The 18,545-nt window shown below is 62.3% G+C and overlaps 2 protein-coding genes across 3 annotated transcripts in view; one reads left to right on the forward strand and one right to left on the reverse strand.

Moving 5' to 3' along the window:
- Positions 1 to 68: 68 nt before the first annotated feature.
- Positions 69 to 8,947, forward strand: CUNH19orf81 (chromosome unknown C19orf81 homolog). Of its 2 annotated transcripts, XM_037517131.2 has the most exons (6): positions 69 to 154; positions 824 to 882; positions 5,698 to 5,770; positions 6,214 to 6,334; positions 7,750 to 7,889; positions 8,601 to 8,946. In XM_037517131.2, exons 1-6 carry the CDS (start codon positions 144 to 146, stop codon positions 8,794 to 8,796), a joined length of 600 nt encoding a protein of 199 aa, XP_037373028.1. In that variant the 5' UTR covers positions 69 to 143; the 3' UTR covers positions 8,797 to 8,946. The 2 variants fall into 2 exon arrangements, with proteins under 2 accessions (XP_037373028.1, XP_037373029.1); XM_037517132.2 differs by lacking the exons at positions 69 to 154; positions 824 to 882 and adding an exon at positions 2,026 to 2,146 and having other exon boundaries at positions 8,601 to 8,947.
- Positions 8,948 to 11,282: 2,335 nt separating this feature from the next.
- The window catches only part of SHANK1 (SH3 and multiple ankyrin repeat domains 1), a 49,637-nt gene continuing 42,374 nt past the window's right edge, over positions 11,283 to 18,545 (reverse strand). Inside the window, 7 exon segments of the mRNA XM_037517033.1 lie at positions 11,283 to 12,125; positions 14,034 to 14,577; positions 14,580 to 14,848; positions 14,850 to 15,201; positions 15,204 to 16,673; positions 16,676 to 16,717; positions 16,720 to 17,097. Of these exon segments, the coding sequence (XP_037372930.1) occupies positions 11,423 to 12,125; positions 14,034 to 14,577; positions 14,580 to 14,848; positions 14,850 to 15,201; positions 15,204 to 16,673; positions 16,676 to 16,717; positions 16,720 to 17,097 (3,758 nt within the window). The 3' untranslated portion in view covers positions 11,283 to 11,422.

Here is an 18,545-nt window from a genome sequence, read left to right on the forward strand (position 1 = left end):
CCAGGAGCCCAAGCCCCGCCCCTCCCCCTCCCTCTGAAGGTACCATGGCGACCAGGCCCCCTGCCCACCTCCCCCTCCCCCTGGTAGAATCCAGTTTCTGTTTGAATCTCCCCTGTGTCTACCAGTGCCTTCGTGAGACAGGGATGAGCGGAGGGCAAGTGGGACCAGAAAGGGGGTGACAGTGGGGAGGGGAGCCAGGGAGCATGGCAAAGACAACCATGAGAGGAGAGGATGGGGCGAGAGGGAGAAAAGGAGCCTGGGGAGAGCTGGGGAGGCGGGTAGGGAGGCAGAGGGGCTGACAGGGTTACAGAGAGACAGAAAACTATGAAGAGAGAGAGGGATGGGGGTCTAGGGAGTCCGCGGGGAAACTGAGGGAGGAAAAGGGGGTGATGGAGCAGGGGAGGGGCAGAGCAGTGGGGAGGGCAGGGGAATCCAGGGAGAGGATGGAGGAGAGGCAGGGAGGGAGACTTCGAGAAATGAGGGAAAGGAGACTGGGAGACAGGCAGGGCTGGAAGCGGGCAGAGAGGTGGGGGGACAAAGAGGAAGCCAGGGGGAGAGAGCGGGGTGGGAAAAGAGACTTGAGGAGACAAGGAGAGGTGCAGGAAGAGGCTGGAGGGTGGGGAAGAAGTTGGGGCACCCAGGGGTTCTCCGAGGTTAGGGGCACCGGGATCCCTACGTGGCCTCAGTCTTGCAGTTCTCTATTCCCCCCCTGGGGCTCCAGAGTGGAGGAGGAGGCAGCCTCCAGGAGAAGGAGCTGGGGCAGATGGCCCAGTCAGAGCTCTTCTCCCCCCCTTCCTGAGACATCCCCCACCCGCCTCCCCAGGATCCAGCCAGAGGCGGCGCCCCTGGGCTCCTCCACCCTGGGCTTGCGCAGGGAGGCAGGTACTGAGCTGGGTCTGTCTGTGTGGGGTGCTTGGGGGGGATTTCCTTCAGCCACACATTGTGCGGTAGCCCTGGCTTCCAGCGTGGCCATCAGCCAGTCACTAGTCTTCCAGAGAGAGCCACCCCAGACCCTTAGGTCCGCCCGATTCCTGGACTGTCCCCTTTAGACTTCAAACTACATTCCCCCATGAGCCCCATGCAGTTCCTGGGCCAATGTTTGGGATCCAGAACTACATTTCCCATGAGTCTCTGGGGCCTGAACAATTCCTCTGAGGTCCTTCTCTCCCTGCATGCCCTGCCCTGACCCCTCACATTCTCCTGCCTCCCGCATTCATTGACTTCAGCATCTTTCCCCCAAGCCAGTCCTTCCCCCTGCTCTCACTGCACTAGACCCCCAAGTTCTACCCCCTACCCCATTCCCAGTCATCAGCCTCCAGCCCCAACTCTCTCTGCCCCACCCCTACCTCTTCCCCACACACTTCGGTCTCCTCTTCCCTAAGGACACTTTCTCCATCTGACTCCTCATTCCTTCCTTTCTCCCCTCCAGCCCCTCCCCAGCTTGGCTCCAGAGAAGTCTTTCTGACACCCAGTGCTAGGCCTGTCTCTCCCCTGTTCACAGGCCTCCCTCAGTCCCCATCACCCCAGGATAGGGCTCCTGCCCATCAGCCTGTCGGGCTGAGACCAGCCAAGGCTGGTCCTATTTCAGGGCCCCCTCCCTCCTTGCACTCTGCTGTAGCACAATTCATTCATTTGTTCACTCATTCAACATTTATCGAGTAATGTCTCAGCGAGGATGCATTTGCCTGGCAAGTAATAGAACACTGGACTCTGTCAAAGGTGGGGCAGGGTTTGCATTTGGTTGAGTCAGCAGTTCGAGGAAGTCATTGAGAACCCAATGTCGATTTCCCTGCTTTCTGCTGGTCATGCAGAGATCCCCTTTGCACACCAGCTGTCTTGCCTGATGGTCACAAAGTGGCTGCCACAGTTCCAGGCATCACTTCCAGAGGTGTTCATTCTCAGGCTCCCCAGATGACCTCTCCTCCTCTCATTGGCCAGCAGCACGCAGTCACCCACCCACTCAGCTCCTGGCAAAAGGAATGGGCTCCTCTTCATTATTTCAGTCCCTGGTCCTCAACTCTGGCTGAACACGTGGTGGGAGGAGTAAGAAATAAAAAGAACCACCTCATCTAACCTTACTCAGATCCAATTTAATCAGAATCTCCAGGACTGGACCCTAGTCTTGATATTTTTGGAATGCTTCCAGGTGATTATGAAGGGTTGGGAGACATTGGTTTAAATTGGATGGGGTATCCCTGAAGGAAGTGGGGATCAGACGCACTGCTCAGACTGAAAGGATCTCCTTTTTGGGTGTCTGCTGAAGACATACTCAGGGCCAGGGGCATTGCTAGGCGGAGCCAACACCCTAGTGACAAAACAGACCCCATTTCTCTGTCCTCCAGTCTCTTTTAATTTTTTTTTTTTAAGATTTATTTATTTATGCATACAAGAGCTGGGGTACAGGCCAGAGATGGGGGGGGTGAGAGGATTCACCAGAGACAGAGCGGGGAATAGAACAGGCAGGCAGACTGAAATACACTGCCAGGGGAGCAGCAGGCGAGTCAAAAGAGGTCTGCTGCGCCATATGGGTCAGCTCCCTGGCCAGCCGGGGATCGAACTCGTGCTACAGAGGCTGTGGACTGCTTCATAGTGCATTGCTTAACCCCTTATGCCACCAGGGAGGCCCCTCTTTTAATGTTTTAAAGGCTTCTTCTTTAAGTGACCATACCCCACACCATCTGTAACCTAGACTGAAGCAACCACCTGAGAAATATAATTTGTGTATAGTTCCAGAAAAACTGAGTGCAATTAGTTGACTAGTTGGCCGATTTTGTAGGTCAATGTTTGTTCATTTCATTCATTCATTCATTTTAAGTGGCGTTATTTTGTAGTGAGGTGACATTGGCTTACAAGACAGTATGGTTTGGAGGTGCAGGCTCACATCTCTTCAGATGCGTGTTCCCTACTTTTCATTTCAATTCTGCTGTTTTCTGTTTGCTTTTAGTGGTATTTTGGAACCAATAACATTTTTGATGATCGGGTTGCAAACGTTGGCACAGGCCCTTCGGAGGCTGATGGGTCCCAAGTGTCTGCCTATAGTGCCAAATGAACGAAATGACCCAGCCTATTCTTGGGCAGAGAGGGCAGACATGAAACACACATCTCACAAATAATTAATAACCTACGACTGCGATCAGTGTTCCTTAGTCTTGGGGCTGAAGAGAATTCTGGGAAGTTTCTGAGGTGATTCTAAATTGCTTAAAGACTTTAGCCCCTGGTGATCCCTCTGCATGAAACATCTAGTTCCTTGCAACTTCTTGGTCATTGCAGACATCACCTCCTCTAGGGAGACTTCCCTGATTGCCTCCAAAAGTGGGCTTCCCTTCTGCCTTGTGGCCTACACTTCCTTGCACAGTAGAAAGGGAAGTGAAGCATGTTGAAGTGTGAAGTTGTGCTTCCAAAATGATAGTTTTGTAAATGAATGGAAAATCAAGAAAAAACAATTTTTAAAAAAGTAAAAGAACCCACTCTGCTATTGTCATGGGTGAGTGGAGAAAGGAATTAGGAGTCTGTTCTCTAGATGAGTTTGGGGGGAGAGGCAGCAGGCTGGGAGACAGAGAACATACACTCTCCCAGGTGTAAAGATTTTTGCCCTGCTTCTATCACATCAGGCTCTGTGACACCGGGCAAGTCACTTAATCTCTCTGTGCTTCCGTTTCATCATTTATTAAACTACCCTATCTCGGGAGGTTCTTGTGAGTAGGCAGTGGAAGGTGCTTTTGAAAGTGCTTGGCTTTTTAAAAGGGACTATAAACACGCAGTTATTATGACTGTTAAGTGGGCAGGCTTGAGGAGATGACTCCGTTGGCGGGTTGGAGGGGAGGCCAAGATGGCGGGAGGAAAATGACCAGAGAGGTCAACAGGGGTGGCCACACGCAGGGAAGGGGCTTCTCAAAGGGGATCTTGTTTTGAAGTGCAGATTCAGATCCAGTACATCCAGGTGGACCCTGAAACGCTATGTTTCACACAAGCCCCCCAGATCACACTCTGGGGGACAAGCCTCACCACAGTGAGAATTTTATCCTGAGGACAAGAGGAAGCCTCTGGGGGTGTGGAAGCATGGGACGCTGAGACACCCCAGCTGCCCTGCAGAAAAACGCGGGAGGTGGAGGACAGGGACCAGGGGGGCGGTTACTCTGGTCTAAACAGAGCTGTGGCAGCGCACTGAAGGCAAAGGCTGCCAGCTGGGTGTGGAGACAGCCCCACTGGCTCCCGAGAGTCGATTGTTGAATTTTGCAAGCTGGTTGTTAAAACTGTGGGTAGCATGAAATTGGCCACGGGAGAAGTACTGACACCATGAAAACTGACAAATGTTGCAATCTGTGAGCGAGACAGAGAACCAGCCCATTTGCAACCAGCTTGTTGACTTGGAAAGCCAGGGACTTTACCCACGAAAGGTTTTAGTCCCCGGGGTGCTAGCAAGGACTTCTGTGAGACTGGGATGTGTCAGGTGACTTGGGAGACTCAGGGAAGTGGGCTTTGCTGGGCTGGACACTGGTAGGGAGTGGAGGCGAGCCCATGAGGGCAGAGGAGTGAGCGGTGCTCGTGGGAAAAAGACAGCATCAGCCCCCAGCAGAAAAGGGGGGGGGGTGATGGCCATTGTGTTCTGGGCCCCAGTTTGGCTGTGTTGAGACATGACCCCCAAAGACCTTATTTTTATCTTGGTCCACCATCATAGAGTGGTCTTGACTATGTTGGTAAAATTTCTTAGGCCCGAGCGGGGCGCTAGACCTGGCCAGGAATGCCATGGCTGTCGGGAGCTGCTTTCTGCTTTGGCAGCTAAAAGAGACCCCCCACCCCTCGCCCTCCGCCAAGTGCGGTGGCATTGAGACAGTTTATCTCCCCCTCGTGTAAGGGGAGGCAGGTGTCTGGATCCGTGGGGCATGTCACCCCCACCAGATAATTTGGGAGTCCAGGTTCCCGCCCGATGGTTGTTCCATCATCTCCTGCCTGGTTGAAGCCAGCTATGGCTCCACTCACCTTCCAGGCCCAGGGAAGGGCAATGGGTCTAAGGCAAACGCACTTCTTTCAAGCAAACGACTGCAAAGTTGGACTCTCCATCTCCCTGACACTTTTGGGGAGACCTGAGTCATGTGGTCACCCCTAGCTGCAAGGAAGGCTAGGAATATTTCCTGCAGGTGGTAGGTTGTGTGCTGAGTAATTTTCTAGGATCATAGAGGGAGGGGGACATGGATCAAGGTGACAGCTAACGATTGGCCATAAGAGACCCAAGTGGCCAAAGGTGGGTTTGTCTAGAAGGGTCTAGATGTGAGAGCTGTCAGCAGGCTGGTTCCAATGCGAGGCCACTTCTGAGGGTGGTGGAAAAGCCACCAACTGCATTCAAACGCTGCTGCTGGGGCTGAGGGACGCTGGTGTTAGTGGACCAGAAGAGAAAGCAAAAGGGCAAATCCCTCCGTCAACCTTCCGCCTGCAGCCTCCCTCTTGGTAGAGCCTATTAGGTAGCGCCCCCTTTAGGTAGAGCCTATTAGGAACCCAGTTGGCAAAGCAGAAGTGGCGAAGGTAGAGCTCCAACCCGGTTATCACAGAGCCGGGGTAAAAGGGTGGAGTTTGGAACTGAGACTCGGTAGCTTAAACTGGCATGACGGGGTGGCATGGACAGCACATGATGATGCCCATTTGAGCAGAGTATGTCTGGGGAAGGCTCAGAGCAGCTAACGATGGCTTCTCCGTCCCCAGGAGCCCTCCTTGTGGACCTAGAGACCCCGGAAGAGATGAAGGTTCAACGCCTGAGCAGGCCGGCCAAATCCTCGTGAGTGGCCCCGGGTCCCATGACTTCTTTTTTTTTTTTTTTTTTTTTTTTTTAATAGAGGCATGTTTTATTTATTTATTTGTTTGTTTGCTTGTTTTGTTTATACATGCACTGGGTACAGTCAGAAGCACGGGAGGGTGAGAGAATTCACCAGAGCCAGAGCAGGGAGCAGAGCAGGCAGAAGGACCAAAGTACACTGCTGAGGGGAGCAGCAGGAGGCAGGAGAGGTCTGCGCGCCATGTGGGACCCTCCTCCGGTGGCCGGGGAGCAGCCGGGGATCGAACCGGTGCTGCAGAGGCTGTGGGCAGCTTCGCAACCCAGCGCTCAACCGCTGTGCCACCGGGGAGGCCCGTCCCATGACTTCTTAGCTCAGCTTCCCCCCAGTGTGTGCCAACGCAGCGACCCCTGACCTCGGCGGCCTCGCCTGCTCGCTCTCTCCCCAGGAAGCAGTACCTGCGTCAGGTCATCGCAGAATATGAGGCGCTGGATCGAGAGCTCCCGTGCATCCGCAAGTTCCCCGCGCAGCCCACCACTCAGCCGCTCTGCCTGTGTATGGAGACCTTGGTGAGCGGCCCCGGCCCCAGGCCCTGGTGTCTGCAGAATCGGGGCGGGGTACTGGAAAGGGCATGGGCTCAAAAGTGAGGTGCACAGGTGGCCCCGCAGCGCTGTGGGTTCGGCGCCAGGAGGGTTACTGAGAACTGAGTGTGAATTTGTCAGAAATTCAATCATCAAATTAATTGATGCTTCCTCTCCCGAGGAGAGGCCAAGGGGCAGGCAGTGGGGGAGACGCCAGGCAGAAAAGAAAGGTGGTTGAAAGACAAAGCTAGGGGCCTCCCTGGTGGGGCAGTGGGTTGAGCACCGTGCTGTGAAGCTGTCCACAGCCTCTGCAGTGCAGGTTCGATTCCCGGCCGGGCAGGGAGAATCCCACATGGCGTGGCAGACCTCTCCTGTCTCGCCCACTGCTCCCCTCCGCAGTGTATGTCAGTCCATCTGCCTGTTCTGCTCCCCGCTCTGTCTCTGGTGAATCCTCTCACCCTTCCGTGCCTCTGGCCTGTACCCCGGTTCTTGTATAAAAATAAAAAAAAATCTTAAAAAAAAAGAAAGACTAGGCGAGAGGAGACGGAGTTCTGCTAATACAGCGATTGTGAAATTCTGCAATGTGTACAAATATAACAAAAATTCGTAAGAAAAAAAACAACATGTTTTGGTCAGATTTGGCAAACTGGTCGTTCGGCGCGGATCCTTTGCCAGTCCCTGTCCTCAACCAGGGGAGGTGCCTACTAGGGTCTCAAGCCAGAAGTGAATGAGAGGAGGTCACATTAACCGGGCGCTTATTGTGTGCCAGGCTCCCCCAGCTCACCTGGGTGACTCATCCCAACACAGGACCTTCTGTCCTTGTTTTAGAGACCACCTCCACCCCGAGGCTCTCCTCTGTGGCTTTAAACATGGGGACCCCCACATAAACACTCGAGGCTGACCTTCTGGAGGTGACCAATTTCATTTCAGTTCCTCAGCAATGGTGCACCACCTCGGACCGGTTATCTCGTGCTGAAAGTGTGGCTCGTTATCAGTGTGTTTCTGAGTGTTAACTGGATAGACAAGGAGCCATTTTTGACCCTGCTTTTTTGACCTCCTTAAATATCTAATATGAGCCTAAAGGGGAAGCATACGACTGAAATCCTTTCAGAAGTTTTCAAGGGGCTAAAAGCTTGCCAGTCAACGCAGTTTGCTGCAAAAAGTTTCCGGTTCAGTCAACTGTCTTTGGCTTTTGGCAAACTGGTTTGGTGAGAACTGAGTTTCTTGAGAATGACCTAGGAAGCCAGGAGATGCTTTTCGACCCGAGAGTCCTGTCCTCCCCGCTCCTCCACGAGCGTCAGGATCCCGGGATCCGAGAACCTCGCCCTCAAACGTCCCGTGGGGCTGGGCGGGCCCGGCGGGCGGCGTCCAGGGTGGACGCTAGAGTCTCTCTGACGCCCCAGCCCGAGGAGGACTTTACCCACCTGGACGTGCTGGAGGCGCTGGAGGCCGAGTTACCCGGGGCCATGGAGAGCGGGCGCGTGAGCGGCATCCGCTTTGAGAACGTGAACGTCATCTGCGGGACTGCGGGGCACCGCAACAGGTGAGCCCGCCGCGGGGCCAGGGGCGGGGCCGGGCGGGGAGGGGCGGGGCCTAGAGCGAGCACGGCGCGGGGCGGAGTCGGGGCGGGCGAATAGATGGACGCTATCGCGGCGAGGGGCGTGGCTAGAGGAAGCGGGGCCTGGACGGATCTGCGCGTGGGAGCCGTGAGGGGCGGGGCCGAGCGAGAGGCAGGTGAGGGGGCAGGACCCTGGAGGAGGCGGGGCCTGGGGTGGAGAACCAGACCCTTGCGTGACCCAGGTAGTGACCGAATAAGACCGCGGCCTGGGGCGGGGCCTCCTCAGGAGGCGGCCTGGGGGCGTGGCCTGGGCTGCACCATTGTAGGGGCGGGGCCAGAGTGACCAGGTGGGCATGGACCTGGAGTGTACAGGTGGGAGCGGGGCCAGGAGGGACCGAGGTGAGGGGGAGCCACTCCGAAGGGCCGAGGCTAGCCGGCGGCTTGGAGAGCTGGCGCTTCGACAGCCCGCGATGACCGGACAGAACCGAGAGAAGGCCGGGCTTAGCCGGGCCCAGGTGAGGCCGACGCACAGGCTGCTCTCGGCGAGGACGCGGGGCTGGAGAGCCCGGGGACGCAGGGCCGGGCAGCGGGACGCGAGGCGGTAGACGCAGCGTGGCCAGGCAGGGACGCCCCAAGGCGGGCCGGAGCGCACCCGCGACCGGCGCTCCCGTCTCGGCCCCGCCCGCCCGCCCGCAGGTGGCTCATCACGCTCACGGACTTCCAGGCTCGCGCGCGCCTGCTGCGCACCGGGCTCAGCCTCCGCGGGCTCCCGCGCCCTCTCGTGCGCCACGACGAGCTGCTGCTGGACGACTACCGCCTGCACCTGCGCCGCTCCCTGGTCCGCCGGCGCATGCTCGAGGCGCTGGGGGCGGACCCCGCCGAGGAGGACTGACGCGCGGGCGGGCCCCGGTGCGCTGCGCCCCGCCCGCCCCCCCGAGCCCGGAGGAGGGGGCGTGGCCTCCCCAGGAAGGAGGCGGGGCCGGCTCGAGGGGGTGGATACTGTGAGTTTAATTATAAAGAATGACCTGGTACAAAAGCCATTTCTCGCTGCAAAATCTTGGTGGGGAGTCAGGGGGAGGGAGGTGATGGGGGGTAGGAACGAACCCCCGTAGTATAACTCCGCCTCCCTAAACCTTCCCCCGGTCCCTGCCATGGACTCCAGGGTCCCAATCCCTTGAGGGATGAACTGAAGCGCGCGCGAAGGAAAACCCCGGGCGCGGCGATCCCCGTCTCCCCGGGAGGCAGACGTCCTCATCCACCCCCCTCCTTTTCCTCCTCCCACCCCCCTTGGAAGACAATTCTCGGGCTTTTATTTCAGGTTTTTTTTTCTGAATTTTTTTTGTGTGTGTGTGTGTGTGTGTTCTAGGGTTTTTGTATTTTGTTATTGTTCCTCTTTTTGCTTTGTCTCTCCTCTCTGCCCCGCGCTGCCCCCCATTCGTTCCCTTTCCCCTCCCACCCCAACCTCTCCTCCCCCCTCCCCACCCCCTACACCCTCCCCAACCCCGCGGCACCCATCCAGAATGAACAAGCCCTTGATAGACGGGCGCCGCGCAGGCCCCCTGCGGACGGGGGCATCCGACCAGGGGAGGGGGCGGGTAGGGGCCCAGCGCGACCACCGCCCCCTCGCTCCCCTTCCCCCTCCCACGACCCTCCCACAAGGTTCCCCGCAGATCCCTGACGTGGTGAGGGGAGAGGGCTGCAAGCACCCTCCCCCCATGTACGGAGCGCCCCCCCCTTAGGGGTAGGGGGCAGCAGAGGGGGAATGGGATTGGGGAAGGAGGGGAAGCTCCCTTCTTTGGCAGCTGAACATAGGGGGACCTGAGGGCGATGCCCTCCCCCCTTTACCCACAGTAGGGGAGGGGGCTTTCTAGGGGCAGGGGTGGCTTAAAATTCCCAAGCCCCAGGAATAAAGGGGGGGGGTCGTGCGGGAAGAAGCAGCCATGCTGGAGAAATCGGTGGCGAGACAAGAAGGGAGGGGGCTCTTCGTGCACAACGATGGACAAGGTGGCCCGGGGAGGACAGACAGCCGGAGCAGAGGGAGCGCGGCCAAGATGAGCAGGGAGAGGCAGTGTGGGAGCATGGCGAGCGAGGGGCAAGTGTGCGTAGCGCCTCACACCAGAGAGAAGCGTGCATGGGGCTGAGAGAATAGGTGTGAGCTTGGCTGCAACAGCTGTTCCTTCACAGGAGCAAAACCAAACCAAACTAAATAACCAAGGTGCCAGAAATGATAATAGGGCCCAAGAGCAGGTGGAATGAAACTTTAAAGAAGGGGAGGGGCGCAGAGTTCCCCAGGCGAGATGGGAGAAGATGCCCGAGCCAAGAACAAGTAGAAACCCAAGAACAGGTGTGTGGCAAAGCACAGGTGTGCAAGCGCCTGAAGAGAAAGAAAAAGGCTTCAGGAGAGCAGTGGAGGCGCTGGCGAGGCTGCGTGTGCAAGAGCGCGTGTGCAAGGAGATGCAAGAGTCAGGAATGGAGATGGACAAAGATTGGCAGATGGGGGTGCAGGGAGCAGGAGCCTGCAGAGAGGAAATGGAGGAGTGTTCAAGAAGCGGTTCCTGGGAAGAAGCGGTTCCTGGGAAGCAGCAGGTGTGCCAGGCGTGTGGGGAGTGAGCATCGGGGAGGGGTCGTGGGTGGGAGTGTCACAGTGAGAGGGAGAAGTGGGAGAAGCATGGGGGGGGTCGAGAATCAGCAGGAAAGTGGTGGAGACAAGCGTGTTGGGAGAGGTAGGAGGGCGAGTGTGCAAAAGGAGGAACAGCGCGGGGGTCTCCAGAGCATAAATACGTGTGCAGAGGCTGTGAGTGGGTCAGGGAAAGGGTGTCCCAAGTGTGTCTGCAGCAAGGGTCCCGAGAGTTTCCCGAGTGAGGTGTGGCAGGGGGGCGCGCGGAGACGAGACGGGAGGAGAGAGCAGGGGGCGTGGGCGTGGGCAAGCCAAGCCGAGTGTGCAAGGGAGCGAGCGTTGGACAGCCGAGAGGGTCTCGGGAGCCGAGCTGGAAGCGAAGGCGAGTGTGCAAGACAGCGAGGGCAGATCTGTGCAAAATTGTAGCCCGGGGAGGGGAGAGGTGAGCAGGCGTGCAAAGGAGCGTGCAAGAGGCCAGGGAGCGGCTGCGTGTGCAGGGGAGCAGAGGGGCCTGGAGAGGGGGGGAAGGGCGGTGAGAGCAGGTGGTGGAATCTGAGGGCACCCCCTTTTCCTGCGGCCTGGGGGGCGACCCCCATCCGGTCAGGCTCAGGGCTGACCCTCTATGGCTCTGTCTGTCCCCCCCTCCCAGAAGCGACCCTTCCCTCCTCCTCCACTCCCGGGGTGACTTCCTCCGTCCTCCCCCTCCGCTCCCCACTTCTCACACACAGTCTGGTGTCAGCTGCCCCCTCCCGCGAGGTGCGAATGTCTGGCCGGGATGGCGCCACCCGGTGACCCGCGGCCTCGGCGGACACGAGTCTGAGAGAAGGCGCGTCAGGGTCGGAGGTCAGGAGGCCGGCGGGCTGCGGGGTTCTGTGGACGGCTGGTCCGTCCAGGCCAGCCATCACCTCTCCAGGAAAAATTTGAGCGCCCGGTCGATGTTCATGCGGTGGCCCACCCGGGTCACGCCCAGGTCCACGTAGTCCTCCTTGGTGAGGGCGGGCAGGTGGGAGCCGTCGATCTCGTGGTCCAGGAACTGGGCCCGGTGCTCAGCCAGGCCCAGCCACTCCAGCCAGTCGGCCACGTCGAACTTGGTCCAGAACCCCAGAGGCTTAGCGCCAAAGGGCTTGTCTGGGGGCAGCGAAAGCAGGCGGGTCGGCGAGAGGGAGCGGGAGGCCCCCGACAAGGCTCCGCCGAGCCCCCCGGAGATCCCGGGGTGCGGCGGCACAAAGACTGGAGCGAAGGGATCCGCGGAGCCGCCGGCGCCTCCGGTGGGGGAGCCGCGGATGTCAAAAAGGCCCGGGTAGAGGGGTCCAGAAGGCAGGATGGGCAGGGACGAGGGCCGGGGTGCCGGGCTGACCTTGTGCTCCGAGGCGGGCAGCAGGGAGGGGCTGGGGGCCCGGCGGAGCAGAGGCGGCCGCATCTCGAACTCCACACCCTGGAGGTGGCGGGTGGAGGAGGAGGAGCCCGAGGGCGAGGTGGCCCCCTGGGCTGCAGCAGCTGAAGGGGGCACCCCGGTTCCTGTGGGGAGTGGCGGCAGAGGTGGTTTGGACCAGTTCTGAAACAGGCTGCTGACAGGCTTGGAGAGGAGCGAGTCGTCGCTGAGTCTGGAAGGTGACAAGCGGGCGGGGGTGCAGGAGAGGGATCGAGGGGCGCAGGCAGGGTGAGACAGAGGCAGAGGTCGAGATGCAGGGCGAGAGGAGGAGAGACGCAGGGCAGGGGCAGAGATGGGAAGAGATGGGCGGGCCGGACGGATGCAGGACAGCCATGGAGGGAGAGAGAGATGAGAGGACGGGGGAGGGCCACAGTCAGAGAGATGAGAGAAAAAGAGACATAAGTGATAATAGTCATCACCGCCACCGCTTGCTGATGCGCACGTGTGCCAGGCATGGTTCTAAGAGCTTTACGTATCGCCTCTCCATGGAGTCCCCACGACAGCCCTGCTGCAGGTTACTAGCATCGCCAGCACAGAGAGGCCGGGTAACTCGCCTAAGGACACACAGCCAGGAAGTGGCAGAGCCTGGTCATACGGCCCCAAAGTCTGAGCTCGGAACCACTACTCTGTACTGCCTTCAGGGTACGACCAGGCACAGCAGAGTGGAGGACAGGGAGACGGTGAGCGAGGAACAAAAAAAAGGGTGAGCATTCAGGGGAGAGAGATGGGAGGGGGCGGGGGCAGGGGAGGGGGAGAGAGATGAGGAGAGGGAGATGAAAGAGAGAAGAAACGAGGGGAGAAAAAGGTTCCCCTCGTCCCTTTGGCTCCCCGCAGCACAGGCCTGCCTCGGGGCCTGGGGACCTGGCCCTCCCGCTGGGCTCCCGCTGACCTCGCCCTCCACCCCTCCCCTCTACCCCCTCCCCCCCCATCCCACTATCCTTTGTTTCCAGGACAACAGGAGTATCCTCTTGCCTGCCCCACCCTCATCGGGCTCATCAGGCTCAGCTGTGCGAGGGTCCGGCCTTGCCTGTCCTGTGCCCCACGGGACCCCCATCCGGGACACAGTAGGTGACAGGTGACTCGCTGGAGCACCCTCTCCTCCGCCCAGAGTACTTGAGGGGGTGGACCTGCCTTGAGGGTCTCAACCCTAGGAAAGCCACACCCAGGCGCCAACCCTGAGGGCCTCAGACCCTCCCACAGGGCAGCCGCGCCAGGACTCCCCCACAGGCTGCACCCCCCCCAGCCCGGGTGTGCGGGAGGCTGCCCTGCCCAGGCCTGGGTGACCGTGTCCTGTGCCAACAGCCGAATCGCCCGGCCGCCTTCCTCAGAATGTGCCCTGGCCGCTAAGCGACATGTGACCTGAGCCAACTCTGCGCTGGACAAAGGGGTTCAAAGTCCTCTCCCCACTCTGTGAGCCAGCGTCAGGGGTGTGATGACTTTCCCTGAGACTCGAAAGTCCCAGATAAGCTCAAACTTTGTGGCCACCCCTGCCCGCCCGCCCCCACACCCCCCCCGACCCTGGTAGCTTGGGGAAACTTCTGCATCTCCCCGTATTTCCCCACCCACGCTCAATGGGCTGGGGGGGGGCCCCCTTCCACCCCCACCTCACTTGACAGCAGCCTCAAAACCCATCTTAGGTGGGCACTACCTCCCACAAGAGGCCGCCCAGTTAGGAGGTGCAGGGCTAGGACCAGAACCACCCTCATCACCTCTGCACCCCTAAGGCAGCTTGTCTTGAGCCACCCGGGGTTCAGGGGCTCACAGACGTCAGGACTGTCACAACTGACAGCCCACCAAGGAACCAGACACCCGCGAGCTTGCGCTCCAGTCTCCTTTGTTAATCACTCTGTGTGCATCCTGGGGTGTGGGTTGCCATGGGGACGGGAGACCACAGCGGCTACCGAGATAAAGGGGGAAGTTTAAAGCACCCGAGAAAGCATGCTTCTTTGGGGTGAACTTCTGCGGTCTCAGCGCCACCCCCAGGACCCTACAGGGACGGAGCTGGGGGACGGGGACGCTGGTCCCCACAAACAGTCCGGGCCCTCCTCGCCTCCACCGCCAACCGCCAGCCCCTGCTCACCTCTGCCGCTGGAGGGAGGAGGTCCTCTCGGGGACGTAGCTGGCTCCCCCGTGGTGGCTGTCCCCGCTGCCCCCGCTGCCTCCCCGGGCCCAGGGCAAAGCGCCCCCAGCTGCCGAGGAGCCCCCAAACTGCTGAAGCTTGGAGCTGAGTTCGCTGATGATGCTGGCTTTGACGGTGGCCAAGGCTGAGGCCTGGGGCTGGGCCAGGGGCCCGGGCAGGGGTGGTGGCGGCGGGCCCGGGCCCTCCTCCCAGGGCAGCAGCTTCCGAGGCAGGGAGGAGGCCGCCGGCAAGGGCACCGGTGGGCCTTCTGGTTCCACGTTCCCCGGCCCCCCGGCCACACCCGCCGGCGAGGGTCCAGCGCAGCCGCTCAGGGCCAGCAGCCCGTCCGCCCCGGCGCCGGTCACCGAGACCGTGGGGCTGGTGGGGGTGACGGGCTCTCGCAGGCCCCCGCCCGGGCTGGGCCGCAGCCCTCCGGCGGCCCCCAGGGCGCGGCCCCGGAGCTTAGAGGGAGTCATGAGCTGCGGGGGGTAGGGCGGGCCCGGGGGCCGCTCCCCCCGAAGGCCTGGCCGTCCAGGTAAGCCACGTACGTGTCCAGCAGCTCCGGCCCAGCGGCCACCCCGGCGCCCCCGGCGCCGCCGCCCGCGCCCGCCCCGCCGCCCTCCGCGGACAGGCTGCTGAGCGTGGACGCGCTGCTGATGGTCTCCAGCGGGTGGTCGCTGCTGCTGCGGCTGTCCACCTCCTCGATGCCCGAGTCCGTGCCGGGCGGCGGGTCCGGGCCGGGCTGCGGCGCGGGGGGCGGCGGGGCGGCGGGGCCGCGGGCCCCGGAGGAGGGGGTCCCCGGGAGCCCCGGGGGCCCCCTGGGTCAGCGTGGCCACCTCGCTGTCGTAGGACGTCAGGCTGGACGCGGTGGAGTCCAGGGCGGGCGGGGCGGCGGCGACGGCGGGGGGCGGCCCGGGCGGCAGCGGGGCGGTGGGGGTCGGGGGGTCCGGCAGCGGGAGGGGCGGCCCCGGCGTGAGGGGCGACTCGGGCTTCTCGAAGCTGTTGGAGAACTCCAGGGGCGGGGGCAGCGGCTCCACGAAGAGGAACTCGCCGTCCTCCACGTCCACCGAGGGCGCGGGCGGCGGCAGGACCAGCAGCGGGAGCCCGTTCTCCTCGCCGCCCCGCGGGACGTGGGCGAGGGCGGCAGCGCGCGGCGGGGGCTGGGCGGCGGGACCCCCGGCCCGTCCTCCGCCGGCGGCCCCCTGCCCGCCGCGCCGCCCGCCCGGGGCTGGCAGTTCTCGAGGAACCGCACGTGCAGGGGCAGCCGCTCGGGCTCCTCCGCGGCGCCGGCGCGCCAGGCCTTGCTCGCGGCGGGGTGCGGGGCGGGGGGCTCGGGCCCCAGCTGCAGCAGGAGCGGCCCCACCCCGGGGGCGGCGGGCGGCAGGCGGTGCAGCAGCGAGCGGCGCGCGGCGGGCGGGCTGGCCGACAGCGCCTTCTCCTGGCCGCCCAGCCCGGGCCGGTACCCCAGCTCGCGGCGCGCGGGGTCGGGCGGCGCGGCCCCCCAGAGGCGCAGCACCGGCTCGTGGTGCGCGTGGGGCGCGTGGTGGTGGGGCGCGGGCGGCGGCACCTCGTAGCGCGGCGACGGCGGCCGGGGCGGGGGCGGGGGCGCGCCGCCGCCCTCCGAGGACTCCTTCAGCGCGCGCTCCCGCGCGGCCAGCGCCAGCCCGAGCGGCGAGGCGGGGTCGAGGGCCTTGCCGGTCAGCGGGTGCACCAGGGGCCGCGGCGGCAGGAAGCTGGTGAAGGCGCTGCTGCCCCCGCCGCCCCCGTAGGCGCGCGCGGCCCCGTAGGCCCCGTAGGCGGCGCCGCCCGCGGACTCCAGGCGCAGGTAGGGCTCGGCCGAGAACATGCCCTCGTCGATGGACTTGGAGTGGCGCAGCCGCGGGCCCGGGGGCGCGCCCGCGCCCAGCCCGCCCTCGCCGTCCTCGTCGCCGGCGTCGGTGGAGAGGAAGAGCGTGGAGCGCCGGCGGGCCTCGTTCTGCCAGCCGCCCTCCCTGCGCGCCGCGCCCACCAGGGCGGCCCCGAACTGGCTGGTGAAGTCGAGGGTGGCGGGGCCGCTGGGCGAGGCCGGGGCGGGCACGGGCGAGGGCGCGGGCGACGCGGGCGACGCGGCCGGGGCGGGGCTGGGCGCGGAGGAGCCGCCGCCGCCCGCGGGCTCGGGCTGGGCGGGGGGCTCCGCCTCGGTGCTGCTGCCCTGGCTGCTGCGGCCGCTGCTACTGGTGGACGGGGCCTTGATGATGATGGTGGGGATGGGGATGGAGTTCTTCTCCGACGGGGCGGGCGGCGGCTGCGGGGACGCGGGGGACGTGGGCGAGGCGGCGGGCGGGAGGCCGCCGGCCTTCTGGGGCTCGCCCTCCACCTTGGTCTGCTTGACCAGCGGGCCCTTGCGCCCGCGCCCCGAGCGGGCCGGCACGTACATGGCCGCGCTGGCCGCCCGAGGGGGCAGCTGGAAGTAGCGCAGGGCGGGCGCCTGGGCCGAGCCGCCGCCCCCGGCCCCGCTGGCGTGGTGCGACGGGGACGCGGCCCCCGGGGTCGGGCTGGGCCCGCCGCCTCGCCAGCCGCGCAGGCTGGGCTGGGGCCCCAGCGCCAGGCGGGGCGGGGGTCGTCGGGGGAGCCGCCGGTCTCCATCTCCGGGGGGTGAGGGGGGGGGCGTGGTGGTGGTGGGGCTGGGGGGGCGGCACGTGGTGGTGGTGGTGATGGGGCGGGTGGTGGTGGGGCGGGGGCAGGGGGCCGCTGTGGTACAGGCTCTTCTCGCGGCTCCCCAGGCGCGTCTCGGGAAGGGAGGGCCCGTCGAAGGATGAGGGGGAAGAGGCGGGGTGGGTGCTACTGGAGCCGGGGTTGAAGGGGCTCCCCCGGTGGGAGGGGGTGAGGCGGCCGGAGGAGGAGGGGGCGGGGGGTGTGCTGTAGGGGGGCTCGGGTGGGGACGTGGTGGGCGGCGGGGGGATGTCCTCCGAACCAGGCACAGACAGGCTGCGGCTGAACTTCATGGCGGGGGGTGCTAGGTAGGGTCTGTCATCTTCCGCAGCCCCTGTGGAGGCACAGAGGGTCCAGGAGAGGGGGCGGGGTGGGGTTTCGCCCGGCTCCCCAGTCCCGTAAAACGCACCATTCTTGCATTAATAATGGTGGGGGGGCTGGGTGTTCTGCCCTCCTATCCCGCAGAAACCCAGTATTTAATGCAACAGTGAGGACAGTGAGGAAGACGGCAACGCGACGGCGACGGCACCCGGCATGCACTGAGAACCGCTCGCGGATTAGCCGGGCCGGGGGAATCCAAATCCGCCCCGCGCAGTGATTCGGGTTGTGCACTGCGCGACAGCCCGCAGCAGAGGGAGCCGTCGGGCGGGCTGCACTTCCCCCCCGGGCCAGCAGGGGGCGCCTTCTCCTAATTCGCACAAAAGCACGGTCTATGGAAGCGGCTTGCCGTGAGCGAAAGCGGCTCGGGCAGGGAAGCGATGCCGTGTTTAGGAGCTTATGGGTTTCTTTTCAGGGATACGCAGAAAAGAACTGTGAGGAGCCCCTCAGTCCTGTGATTCACAGACCACTGCTCAGGGTGCGGCTAACATTAAAAAGCGGGAGCCGGCAGATAAGAAAATGAGACAGGAGGGTGGACACGAGACTCACACTGGTGGGCGCTAGAACTGGGGAGCAGCTAGGTTTGACTTTCAAAATGACTCAGAGGACGGCGGGAGTGAAATCTGCCTACAAGACTGTGGGGGCTCAGTCTTGACCCTTTCTTGCCTCTGACTACTGTCCCTTGGCGATCGCAGCCTGCACCCCGGCCTCAGTTCACTACCTCTGCTCTGGAAGCCCATGTCTGCCTGGGGCCCAAACCTCTCCCAGAGCCCCAGGTGCCTGCATACAAATATGGAGACGCTCACAGGCCCCACAAACTCAGCTCCCGATCTACCACCCCCCAGGCTTCCCATCTCAGCCAAAGGCATCTCCGCCCTGCCTCAGGACCTTTGCACGTCTATGCCACGACACGGAATGCTTTACCTCCAGACATCCCCCTGGCTCCCGCTCATCCCCAAGTTTTAACTCAAACCTGCTCCTGGGCACTGCAGAGCTCTGCAGCCGTAACTTGCGTTTTTCTTTTCCCCAGAGCACTTACTGCTGTCAATACGCTATATAATTTTCTGCTTTCTTATCCTTATAAAGTATTCCTTGCTGGAAGATCAGCCCACGAGCGCTGGTGTTCTGTTTACTGATAAATACCCAGCACACGGGAGGTGCTCAAATGACATTTTTAGATGAATGAATGAAGTGAGTCAGACAAGAGAGAAGGTTCTATGTGCGGCCTTCACCTCACTGCATCCAGGCAGGGGCAGTAATTAATGTCCCCGTTGCCTAGAGGCAGAGCCCAAGGCCCAGAGAGGTGCAGCAATGTGCCCCAGGTCACACAGCAGGACGAGCAGAGCTAGGGTTCATCCCAGCTTTGCTTAGCAACCAGGCCTGAGCTCTCTGCCCCGCTGTCCC

This window comes from Talpa occidentalis, unplaced genomic scaffold (genome assembly GCF_014898055.3).
Source record: "Talpa occidentalis isolate TD23 unplaced genomic scaffold, MPIMG_talOcc4v2.1 talOcc4.17, whole genome shotgun sequence".
Taxonomy (NCBI): Eukaryota; Metazoa; Chordata; class Mammalia; order Eulipotyphla; family Talpidae; genus Talpa; species Talpa occidentalis.

Bases quoted from the DNA above. Each gene is read 5' to 3' on its own strand.
- CUNH19orf81 (XM_037517131.2), top strand. The intron at 5,771-6,213 runs GTGAGTGGCCCC...CTCTCTCCCCAG, and splicing joins AGCAGGCCGGCCAAATCCTC to GAAGCAGTACCTGCGTCAGG. The intron at 7,890-8,600 runs GTGAGCCCGCCG...GCCCGCCCGCAG, and splicing joins ACTGCGGGGCACCGCAACAG to GTGGCTCATCACGCTCACGG.